Source organism: Chanodichthys erythropterus, chromosome 10, assembly GCF_024489055.1.
Source record: "Chanodichthys erythropterus isolate Z2021 chromosome 10, ASM2448905v1, whole genome shotgun sequence".
Classification (NCBI taxonomy): domain Eukaryota; kingdom Metazoa; phylum Chordata; class Actinopteri; order Cypriniformes; family Xenocyprididae; genus Chanodichthys; species Chanodichthys erythropterus.
The window spans coordinates 27,792,353-27,805,135 of NC_090230.1; the positions used below are offsets into that span (position 1 = coordinate 27,792,353).

General features: G+C 37.3%; 1 protein-coding gene across 3 annotated transcripts; it reads left to right on the forward strand.

Moving 5' to 3' along the window:
- Positions 1 to 474: 474 nt before the first annotated feature.
- LOC137028158 (GTPase IMAP family member 8-like) lies at positions 475 to 11,132 on the forward strand. Of its 3 annotated transcripts, XM_067396928.1 has the most exons (6): positions 475 to 501; positions 1,310 to 1,345; positions 2,186 to 2,747; positions 5,909 to 6,571; positions 7,359 to 7,991; positions 8,169 to 11,132. In XM_067396928.1, the coding sequence occupies exons 4-6, from the start codon at positions 5,986 to 5,988 to the stop codon at positions 9,683 to 9,685; spliced, it is 2,736 nt and encodes a 911-aa protein (XP_067253029.1). In that variant the 5' UTR covers positions 475 to 501; positions 1,310 to 1,345; positions 2,186 to 2,747; positions 5,909 to 5,985; the 3' UTR covers positions 9,686 to 11,132. The 3 variants fall into 3 exon arrangements, with proteins under 3 accessions (XP_067253029.1, XP_067253028.1, XP_067253027.1); XM_067396926.1 differs by lacking the exon at positions 2,186 to 2,747 and having other exon boundaries at positions 482 to 501; XM_067396927.1 differs by lacking the exon at positions 1,310 to 1,345 and having other exon boundaries at positions 481 to 501; positions 2,186 to 6,571.
- Positions 11,133 to 12,783: the final 1,651 nt, after the last annotated feature.

The following is a 12,783-nucleotide window of genomic DNA, read 5'->3' on the forward strand; positions in this document are numbered from 1 at the left end:
TTTTAGTCCTCATGGTTAATTTATTTGGAATAGCCTAATTATAATATTCTTTATTAAAATAAGTCTTGTTTTTCACAGATTGTGTCTATAATAACATTATTTTGGTCTCAGTTAATCAATGCTGATGGACACTTTTATAGTTTTTGAGCAGGTAAAACACACCTGTCTGTCACTCCACCAGCGAGACAGTAGAGCAGCGCCACCCTCTGGCTGAATGACGCATATGAATGCAATAATAATTTAAAATAAACATTTCTTTGCATCTGATTATTCTATTAATCAGAGTTTTAAAAAAAGAAAAGAAAAGAAACGCATCTTCCGTAGAACATATTTCATTTCTGGTTTAAAAAAAAAATAATTAATGGACGGAATATTATAAAATCATATCAAATTTCCCCAAACCTCAGCGTACTAGCACAAGTGAGTTCTCCTTTCGTCGTTCATCGTTTTTCTTTCGGTTTTGATTTCAAAGTGTTGCTGTTGAAATGGCGTCAAGATCGGGTAAGAATCAAATTAAGACACAAATATAGTGTATGCAGGAGCGTTTCCTCGATGATTTGTTTAGTGTTTCTGAAATATTCGCCAAACTAGACAATGGTTTACTTCGTTTAGTTATTTTACACTCTTTTATGTTTAAAGAACACCAGGAAGAAACAAACAAACAACAGACGTAGCCTACAATATCACATACTTTTTGCACATCCATTCTGTTATGTAGACAAAGGTTTGCATTTTTAAATTCGAATTAACAACCAAAGCTAGACATTGATTTAAGCTTAATGCAAACAAGTTTTTGCCAAAATGAAGCAGTCAAGCCTTTTTACTCCATAAATCTACACAAGCTGCTCCGATTGAGGGTCAGAGTTCTGCTGAAGATAAAATCTCTTGAGATCATCATGAGCCATCATAATGGAGCACTATTATTCAATTCACTATTAAATATGAATCAAAAGTCTGCAGAATTCAGACACGTCTCAGAATAGCTCAGAAGATAACAACTGTTGGTCAGCTACTTTGCTGGCTTAAAAGCATATTTACAATGTGACCATGTAAATAATTATTATTAAGATCAAATGGAGAATGAAATAAAATGTAATAAATGCAGGATATTGAAGTAATTGATGCAAATTCTTAACACCCCAACTGAACTGTTAACCCCCTTAACACCGAACCCTGAATATCCACACTTTAATAACTATTGTTAACAGCTCACAGCTTTCACTGCACAAATGTTGCTTTAATTAATTTATAATTGCTAAACACACCTCTTTGTGTGTGTGTGTGTGTGTGTGTGTTTCACTGGCAGCAGCAGGTCGAAGAAGTCCACCATATGAACGTCCTGACAGTAAGTGAATTAAATCACTGTCAGTGATATTCAGATGTGTCAGCTTGAAACATTTATGTTTATTTTATGAAACAATATGGGCAAATCTCTTAAATGATATAATTTTATCATTGCACAATATTCAGTGTTATATCAGTTAAAATATTAATTCACCCAAAAATACAAATTGGTCCCATCGTTTACTCACTATCATGTTGTTCTTGTTCAAAAATCGTATGACTTTTTCTTTTGCTGAACGCAAGACATCCAAACTTCATACTGCAAAAATGGATGATGAAGTACAGTAAGACTAAATACAGTAGCGCCCACTACAGGGGCAAAGCAAAAAATCATTTCCACATATTGCAGCTCAAGTTATTTCTATGTTTTGTATCATTCAAACACAAGAAAATACCTGAAGATTTCCAAAATCCTCCGAGCTGAAGTTCCAGATTCAGATATTCTGAAAGCAGAGGTTTATCCCAGCAGACACAGAATCCCTCTTCCTGTGAGATCAGTCTGATAACTGAGGACTGGCATTAAAATGGCCTGAGTTACCCTGAGAAATGATAAAGACTCACAGATCAAACCGATTGAAATGACTGAGGGTGAAGGTTGGATGGTGAAATGATAAAATGGAGCCCGATTCAGGTTCTGTACCTGGACACACAGTATGATTGAACATCATTAATCATCAATTTTACATTTATTTTGTCTGAGAATGGATGAATTTACCAGAATTAGGAAAAATGCCAACATCACCCTTGATACTACAGCAGATAATAATATATCCAACACAATATTTTCATGCTAATTAACATGCTACATCCATGTAATCCCAAAGTTTGTGCTCTTTTTCAGTGAGGGATCTGAGGATTGTTCTGCTGGGAAAGAATGTGTTGGAAAACAGCCAAGTGGGAAACATTATACTGGGAACAGCAGCGTTTCACAGTGAAGCTTCATCTTCTTCACAGCAGCACAGCGTGAAAATCAGTGGAGTCGTGGAGAAGAGACACATCTCAGTCATCAACTCTTCTCACCTGCTCCAGCCTCATCTCTCACACCATCAGATCACACAGAGAGTGAGAGAGTGTGTGTCTCGGTCTGCTCCAGGACCTCATGTGATCTTATTAGTACTGCAGTATAATGACTTCAGTGAGCAGGACAAACACAGAGTGAAAACTGTGCTGAACCTCTTCAGTGTGAAGGCCATTAAACACACTATAGTGGTGACCACTGATGAAGAGATGCGCACACTCTTGATTTATAAGAACACAAATAACACTATTCATAATTTAATAAAGGAGTGTGGAGGAAGACATCTTCAGTTTGATAGAAGTAATGCAGGATGGCGCTCTGAGATGTTCAGAAGGACAGAGGAGATGCTGAAGAAAGAACAAGAAGAATTCCTCATCTGTAACATGTATGGGAATGGAGGTGTTGGAGTATCAGTTGATAAATATCTGAGCAGATCTGGAGGTTCAGTCTGAGGAGACGACAGAAATAAGGATGGAAAGCTCAATGAGAGGACAGGAAGTGATGGAGGAGTCTTTTTTTCAGAATACCTCTTAGGAATATGATCATGAACTGCCCTTTTTGTCCTTTAATAGTTACAGTGAAGAAGAGACAGAAAATGACAGGGAGAAAAATGAAGAGCACTACTGTGTGACCTTTAGTAGTTTTGTACTGTCAAGGTCCAGTTTTTTATGTCAGTTGAATGTGACAGAAAAGTTGTAAGATGAAGAGTTGGGAATGATATATATTTGAACCTGGTGAACAATAACATCTTATACTTTATCATGGACTAATGCACTACCAAACTGAGGTGAGAGAGCAGTAGGGCTTTGATTCAATGACAAAAAAAAAAAAAACTCGACACACTGTGAACATCACACAGGCAGGAACATTAGCAAACGATCTGGCAGAGGACAGAGAATAAATAGTGAAGATAATGAGGAGAGTAATGAGAGAGAGAGAGAGCAGGTGGAGCAAAAGAACTTATGAGCAAGATCATTTTATTTATACAGCACTTTTCTAAACAAATTAATGCAATTCAAAGTGCTTTACAGACAAGAAAGAAACGAATAGATACAGCAATTAATAAAAAATAGACCCATTAAAATACATGAATAAGAATAACGTTTTAAGATAAAAATATGAAATATAAGATACAACATTAAAAAAGTAAAACACATGAAATATAAAACGGTTTTATAAGACTTTACAGGAAGGCCAGACCAAAAAGATGTTTTCAATTTAGATTTAAAGCTATTAATGTTTTCAGCACATCTTATGTTCTCGGGAAGGTTGTTCCAGAGGTGAGGAGCATAACAGCTGAAAGCAGCATCACCGAATGTTTCAGTTCTGCTATGAGGCACCTTCAGAAGAAAAGAATCAGAAGATCTAAGAGTCCTTCTCGGTTCATATACTGTAATCATATTTGAAAGATAGTCCGTGCAATGCCTTATAAACTAATAAAAGTAACCAAATTAAACTAACAGGTAACCAGTGTAATGACTTTAATACTGGTGTAATATGATCTCTGAATTAATTGTAATTGGTTAATTGTATTTTTTGGTAGACCAGTAAGAAGGGCATTACAATAGTCAAGCCTGCTAGTTATAAATTCATGCATTCATTTTTGTGTATTGCTCAGAGAGAGAAATGGTCTTACTTTAGCAATGTTCTTGAGATGATAAAATGCTGTTTTGGTAATATTACGTACATGAGCTTTAAAATCAGAATCAAAGACAACTCCTAAGTTTTTTGCCACTTGGCTTGGGATTAATCCAAGTACATTTAGGGATCAATTTCTCTCTCTGCACTTTTGATCCAATAAGCAAAACTTCAGTAGTTCTTTCACTAAGATATGATAAAAACCAATTTAAAACTGTTACAGATGGATCAACATAGTCACTTAATCAAGAATCTGGTGATCTGTTGTATCAAATGCAGCACTCACGTCAAGAAGCACCTGAACTGAAGGCCAGTTTCTGTCAAGGTTTATGTTTATATCGTTTACTACTTTAATAAGAGCGGTCTCTGTACTATGGTATTTTCTAAAACCAGACTGAAACATCTCTAGTTTCGAATTGGCATTTAAGAATGCACTATTTTCTCTAATATTTTACTTAAAAATGTAAGGTTTGCGATCGGTCTATAATTACTAGGAGTTAAAATATCTGAACTCCCTTTTTTGTACACCGGTTTTACTAGGGCAGATTTAAGGTCAGAAGGGAAAATGCCAAGCTGCAGGGAGTGATTAACCATCTCAAGGATATCGATAGATAGTGTAACGAATCGGGACTCAGGCAGGAATAGGATCAAAGGAACAAGTAGATGGTCTCAAGTCTGTTACAACCTTTCTTAGTGTCTCAACATCAAACAAAGTAAAACTTTCCATTTTGATAGTATTCTCTACACTTGATAATGAAGGGAGCATAATTGATCTAATGATCTAATGTTTATAACTTTATCTCTGAAGTAGCGAGCAAACTCTTCACATTTCCTGTTTGGTAACTCAGAGCTATCAGTTTTATGATTTATTAGTGAATCTATTGTATTAAATAATAATCAGGGGTTATTAATGTTCGCATTTGTAAGGTTTGAGAAATAAGCTTGCCGTGTTCTATGAATTTCTTTATTGTAGGTCTTAAGAATTTAAGTGAGTTTTTTTAAGTGAACTTCTAGTTTATTTTCACACCATCTTGTTCAGCACTTCTGGAGTCTCTTTTAATTTTCATAGTCTGATGAGATGACAAGAGGGAGAGGTCAAGACATTAGACACGAGAGCAATTTTTGTCCTCTTTGGAGTTTGATATTCCACTTTTGTAGTGTGAAAAAGCAGCCTAGACTTTGTGCTAAAAAGCCCCTTTTGTATTCAGTGAAAAAAATAAGACAATCATATGTGTTTGTAACATCATGTCAGTATATGATGTTTTGGGCGAATGATTCCTTTAAAGGCTGTAGTGTGACTGTTTGTGTGTGTTTGTCACGAATACGGTCTCTGTGACTTCCTCCGATCGCCACCTGAGGGCACCCTCACCGGAGTATTAACATTCACTGGACTACAGCTCCCATAATCCCCCACCTGGACTGATTACACATGCACCTGATCCATATCATCTGGGACTATTTAAGACACACACACACACACACATTCGCGAAGTCTTGTTCTGCCTAGTCTGACATTTCTGAGCGTTTTCTACCCTATATTTGATTCTTGTGTATGACCCTGGACTGTTTACTACCTCTGTGTTCTGACCGCCGCCTGCCTTGTGATTCTATTGCCTGTTTACTGGATAACCTCGTCTTGCTTGCTGCCTGTCCTGATCCTCTGCCTGGTATTGATTCTGATTTCGTCTTGCCTGTGATACTGTTACTGCTGTTCTCTGACCCCTGCCTGTACGACTACGATTTCTGTTTAATAAAGCTGCACATGGATCCCATCGAGTCTCCCGCCCCGTTACAGTGTTATAGATCCAAACATAGGGAGTGAATTCACCCAAACAGTGAGTCAGTAAACAAGGAAGCCTGGAAAAAACAATGTGTTGTAATCTAATTTGTCTCTAAATATTGTTTCAGGGATTACTTCTGGAAAAACAAAGCTGAACATTGTGCTGTGTGGATATAATACATCACTCAAGATCTCAGTGTCTAGAATGATTAGAGGGAAACCTCAGAAACAGACAGAGAAAGAGAGAAATAAAGTGTGTGTGAAGAAAGAGGAGAAGATCGATGGACGTCAGATGACTGTAATAGAGCTTCCAGCTCTCACTCGGCTCTCAGAGGAGGAAGTGATGCGGGAGACTCTCAACTGTGTGTCTCTCTGTGATCCTGGAGTTCATCTGTTCATCCTCGTTACTCCTGTCACTCCACTGACTAATGAAGAAAAAGCAGAAATGGAGAAGATTACAAGAATATTTTACTCTAATGAGCACTTCATGGTGCTTTTCACTTCTGATCACACTATTGACAAAAGTGTGTCAGATTCTGTAACATATGAAGAATCTCAAAGGGTCGCGAGTCTCTATGGGAGTTGGTACAATGTGATGGGGTTAAAGGACCAGAGAAACTCTGGACAGATCTCAAAGATCCTGGATTGTATTGACACCTTTAAGACTGAACCCTATTCACTCCAGACGTATACGAGAGCTCCAGAGAAGAGAGTCAGACATGAGCTAGAGGAGAAACTGAGAGAGAGAGAGAATGAAATCAAAGAGTTACAGGAGAAGATCAAGACACTGGGTGAGTGAATTCATTCAATTTTATGAATAAAGCATCTTTGTGAGATTAAATTAATAAGCTTACAGGTTATTTACAGTACAGTACATCTATATTATTTGAACCATACATGAATAAATACCCTTTTTATATATAAGCCACCTATTTCAAGGTGAAAAAACTGACTCAAAAAATCATCTTAAATGTACTTTAATAAAATATTTTGCTGTTATTGACTGGCTAGAGTCTATGATCCCTACACAGCACCAGACCCTGAAGGTTTAGATACACTACATGACTTTCTGGACAAGTTGACGCTAGTTCCTGAAAGTCAGAGCCAGTCTGCAGATCTGTAGTACCTTTAAGTAAATTACTTCCCTTGTGGTGATGCTCAGCTACCTCTACTGCCAGTTTTAGCTCCTGTATTTTTCTTTTTACCTTTTCTATTCTTCAGAAAGTAAATGTAAGGTTAGTGGGATTGATGTCAGGTATCTAAAAGTCTTAAACATCATTTGAGCTCCTGAAAAAACTCCATATTACTTAAGCTATACTTTTTTTGTTTTTCATCACTTTGATACAGTATATGGTTTACTACTTTATATACCACCAACACTATTGCATTGCACTGAGATTCAAAATTCAATCTGCTGGACAACTGAATCAGAGAACCAAATTTCTGCAAACATTTACAGTAGCATGCAAATGTTTGGGCACCCCATGTCAAAATATCTGTTCCTGTCAATAGCTGAGTGTGTTGAAGATAACTTTGAAGTTAAAACCTCATTGTTAATCTACTTTCTTCCTTTGTCAGCTCCAGAGGGTGTGAAGCTGAATCTGGTTGTGTGTGGGAGCGACAGAAGATTAAAATCCTTCATATCAAACCTGATCCTGAACCAGAGCGAGAGAGGATCAGAGCTCAGCTCAGAGTGTGTGAGGAGAGACGTGAAGGTGTGTGAACATCTGATCTCTCTGGTGGAGCTTCCAGCTCTGTTCAACACTCAGCTCTCAGAGGAGGAAGTGATGCGTCAGACTCTCCGCTGTGTGTCTCTCTGTGATCCTGGAGTTCATGTGTTCATCATCATTATTCCTGATGCTCCACTTAATAATGAAGACAGAGCAGAAATGGAGAAGATCCAGAGGATCTTCAGCTCAAGAATCAACAAACACATCATGATCCTCATATACCAGAATCCAGAGCATCAGACAGCAGAACTGAGTGAAGAAACACAGTCTTTCATTGAGAGTTTTGGAGGACGACATGATTTCATTGACTCAAACACACAAGTGTCCATGATGATGGAGAAACTGATGCAGATGTTTGAGGAAAATAGTGGAGTTTGTTTCTCCACAGAGACATTGTTGGAGGCACAGATGGAAAAACTGCAGAAATTTGAAGAAATGAAGAGGAGAATCCAATCATTAGAGACGTGGTTTCAGTCAAAGGGTAATGATCAGAAAATCTGACACTTTTCATGATTGCAAACGTCTAAACAGATTTGTGAGATAAAACAATAACATTACATGTAGAGTTCAGAAGAAACAATATGATCAGCCCATGATGCTTCAGTATAAATTATACACAATATTCACAATATTTAATTTTTATTTGATCTATCTTCAGGTTCAAGGGACAGAGCAGATGATCTGAGGATTGTGCTGCTGGGAAAAACTGGAGTTGGGAAGAGTTCAACAGGAAACACAATCTTAGGAAGAGAAGCGTTTACAGCAGAATCATCTTATGAATCAGTTACTAAAGAGTGTAAGAGTGAATCAGCTAAAATCAATGGCCGACACGTTACTGTGATCGACACTCCAGGACTGTTCAATACTGAACTTACTAATGAGAAGATCCAGAGAGAAATCACCAACTGCATCTCCATGATTCTGCCTGGACCACATGTGCTTCTCTTACTGATCCCATTGGGACGATTCACTCAAGAAGAAGCAAAAGCAGTGAAGATCATCCAAGAAATGTTTGGTGAGAAATCTTTAATGTACACCATAGTGCTCTTCACCAGAGGAGATGACCTGAAGAAAAAGACTATTGAAGAGTGGCTGGGAAAACCTGAACCTGCCCTTAAATACCTGATTGAAGCGTGTGGAAACAGATACCATGTGTTCAATAATAATCAGACTGGAGACCGAACACAGGTGTCTGATCTACTGAAGAAGATAGATGACATGGTGAAAGAAAACGGAGACAGTTACTACTCATGTAAGAAGTTCAGAGAGATGGAAAGAGAAATACAAGAAAAAGAAAAGATGATTCTGATGGAGAGAGTGGAAAAACTGAAGAGAGAAAAAGAAGAACTGATGAAAAAACATGAAGAGGAGAAAAAGAGGATGAAGATGAGGATGGAGGAAGAAATACAAAATCATGATAAAGAGAGAAAGAAAAGTAAAGAAGAATTTAGAAGGAGAGAAGAAGAATATAAAATAGAGATGAAGAGAGAACGAGAGGAATGGGAGAAACAGAAACAAGAAGCAAGCCAAAGAAGAGATGAAGAGAATGAAAGGAGGAAAAAGATAGAAAAGGCAATGTGGGATGAATATTATCAGAAACTTAAAGAAGAGATAGAAAGAAGACACACAGAGAGAGAAGATCTTCTGTCCAAACATGAAGAAGAGATGAAGAGAATAAAGATGAAGATGGATGAAGAAAGACAGAATCATGAGAAAGAGAGAAAGAGAAGAGAAGAGGAATTCAGAGAAAGAGAAGAACAATATAAAACAGAGATGAAAAGAGAACGAGAGGAATGGGACAAACAGAAACAACATGAACAACAAAGAAAAGAAGAAGAAGATGAGAGAAGGAGAAAGAAAGAACAGGAAATGAGGGATGAATATTATCAGAGACTAAAACAAGTGAAAAAGAGGATGATGATGAAGATGGAGGAAGAAAGACAGAATCATGATAAAGAGAGAAAGAGAAGAGAAGAGGAATATATAGAAAGAGAAGAACAATATAAAAGAGACATTAAAGACATAGATGATTATGAGAGAGAGATACAAGAGGAGTTGAAGAGAGAACGAGATGAATGGGAGAGACAGAAACAAGAGGAAAGACAAAGAAGAGAAGAAGAGGAGAAAGTCTCAAGTCTTTGTATTCAAATCCTGAGTCCTCAACACAAGCTTTAATTCTTAAACAAGTAGTGATTTACAGAGTAACAAAGCATAAACCTGTTAACCAGAATGTTCAGATTCTCAAATATATGATAGTAAATGTATTTTGTGTTTTAAACAAGCAAATCAGATGCATTTCTGTGATATTTGTGATAACAGACTTCAGATGGTTGAGATGGTGCCGATAGCAATGGCATGCCGTCTGCTCCCATGCTTTTTCCATTTGTTTCCTTGCCTGTTTATGTTTATACATTTTTCGTCTTTGGTAAGTCAAAATGTTGCTACACTGTTAATATACGATCGCCAAATGCTGCTTGATATTAGATCTACTATAGCGTTTTTCTCCAACAAGGACATGACTGGTTTGAGTTTCAGCTTTCCACCTCCACCTTTCTTGATGAACATACCTGTATGGTTGCACTGTGTGCTTTTTCCTGAAGGAGGAGAGGAAAGCGGGGAGGTATTGCTGTTAGGCTAAGATCCTGCCTGGCTTTTCGACTGGTCTGTCAGCCTCGTCTGGATGTTTTTCGGCCGGAACTGGATCGCGGCCTTTACATCTCACGGCGCTCTCTGGAAATTCCCTATCAATGGATCGTTCATCTGTCAGCGGATTCATCATTGCAGCCTCTCCGGCGACACTCACCTCGTATTCGGCACGGTGGGGTGGATCATCATCATCTTCATCCACTGTGTCGGGCATCGCACATCTTGCAACCTGTTAGTGACTCATCTTCGATCACAATGGCTTTAGTAAATTTGAGGTCGCTAACGACTTTGTAAACTCTGGCAACTTAGACTTTTGATTTGTGACAGAAACCTGGCTTTCTGTTGGAGATAATAATCCTTTCCCTAATTATATATATATTTTTTTAATTCTCCCCATGTTTCTGTTGCAGAATAATAGAAACAGACACTTTCACAAGCTTTGAAGTTCAACTTTTTTCACTGGACCTGATGAACTCGCTGGTGGTGGCAGTGGTTTATCGTCCTCCAAAAATGAATAAAACTTCATTACCGAGTTCTCTGAATTTTTAGGGGGGATCACTCCTAAATTTGACAGAATTTTAATTGTTGGTGATTTTAACATTCATGTCTGTTGTGACTCCACACCATTAGCAAAAGAGTTTCTTAGTCTCATTGATGCTTGTGATTTCTGTCAGTGGGTGAAAGAACCTACACATGCACATGGTCATATTCTAGACTTGGTGCTAACACATGGCTTTTCTGTTTCAGATGTTCATATTGGTGGTTTAAGTTTTTCAGATCATAAGCCTATTATGTTTACTATTGATATCTCTTGTCATACTACTGAAATTATTAGACCTGCAAAATGGTCACATGTTGGCCTGTTTGGTCCAACATCTGTGGATATTTTTTCTGTAGCATTCAATTAGGTTTTCTGTGTTAAATGTGGATGAGCTTCTGAACATGTTTAATTCTGTATGCACCAGTGTTTTAGATATTGTTGTCCCTATGAAACTAAAAAAAAACATTAAAAAAGTTGAACCATGGCTAAACAGCAATACTCATAGTTTAAGACAAGCCTGCAGAAGAGCAGAACGCAGGTGGAAAAGGGATAAACTACAAATATCCTATGAAATCCTATGGGAGTCTTTAATTACATTTAAAGTTAATTTCTAAAAGCACTAACAGCCCCAGGACTCTATTTAATATATTGAATTCTGTTTTTAATCCAACAAGCAATATTTATTTAGTGTATTTATTTATGCATTATTCCTTCTACTGATGACCCTGTAGATTTTTTGAGTCCCACTAGTTTTTTTAATTCATTTGAGCCGATTACTATGTTGGGTTTAATGGATTCAGTTGTTAAGCTGAAGCCTACTACTTCTGCTCTTGATATTGTTCCTACCCAACTTTTTAAATTGGTATTTGATAGTGTTTGGGACTGGATTCTAGCAATTATAAATAAGAGCCTTCTTTCTGGATCTGTTCCAGCTTTTTGTAAACACGCTATGGTGAAACCTCTGTTGAAAAAGCTAAATCTGGACACAACTGTTTTATCGCACTTTAGGCCAATTTCAAATTTACCTTTTGTTGCAAAAATCGTAGTTTAAGCAGTTACAGAGCTTTTTGACAAAAAAAATGTATTTTTGAAAAATTCCAGTCCGGATTTATGAAAAATCATAGTACTGAGTCTGCACTTCTAAGAGCATTAAATGACATTTTATTATTCGTTGACTCTGGGAACTCAGTAATTTTAGTGCTCTTAGATTTGAGTTCAGCTTTTGATACGGTTGATCATGATATTCTTTTATCACACCTTGAAAAGTGTGTGGGCATCCAGGGAACTGCCCTTAGCTGGTTCAGATCTTATCTTAGTGCAACGTAATAGAACCTTTTCAGAAGGTATTGGTTATGCGGTTTCATCTGTAGCACCCCTAACCTGTGGTGTTCCCCAAGGATCTATTCTGGCACCCATTTTGTTTTCACTCTACATGCTTCCACTAGGTTCAATTTTTAGGAAGCATGGAGTGTCTTTTCATTTTTATGCAGATGACACCCACATTTATTTACCTTTAAAACATAATGACAAGCAAGGCCTTGCTTGCATGCTTAGCCGATGTACGATCTTGGATGTCTCTTAATTTTTTGCATTTAAATGTTTGTAAGACTGAAGGGATTGTCTTTGGGCCCTCAGGAAAAGGAAAACCAAATATTAATTGTGGTCATTTAAATTCCTATATCAAACTAACTGTGAAAAAATTGGGAGTTATTTTTTATTCTTCCCTTCAGTTTGACCAACACATAAATTCAGTAGTTAAGTCATGTTTTTTTTCCATCTTAAACTTTTGTCAAAAGTTAAAACTTTTCTGTCTTCTAAGGATCTTGAAAGAGTCACACATGCGTTTGTTTTATCTCGATTGGACTATTGTAACTCATTGTATGTTGGATTACCCCAATCCTCCATGTCACGACTTCAGATGGTCCAAAACGCCGCAGCCAGGTTTTTAACTGGGGTTCGTAAAAGAGAGCACATTACTCCGATTTTAGTGTCTCTTATTTGGTTCCAGTGCGATATAGAGTTGAATTGAAGATTTTGCTGTTTGTTTTTAAGTCTTTAAATGGTCTGGCACCTTCCTATTTGCCAG

Coding starts and splice junctions, on each gene's coding strand:
- LOC137028158 (XM_067396926.1), top strand. Junction 1,346..5,908: donor ACCATATGAACGTCCTGACA/GTAAGTGAATTA, acceptor ATATTGTTTCAG/GGATTACTTCTGGAAAAACA. Junction 6,572..7,358: donor GGAGAAGATCAAGACACTGG/GTGAGTGAATTC, acceptor TTCCTTTGTCAG/CTCCAGAGGGTGTGAAGCTG.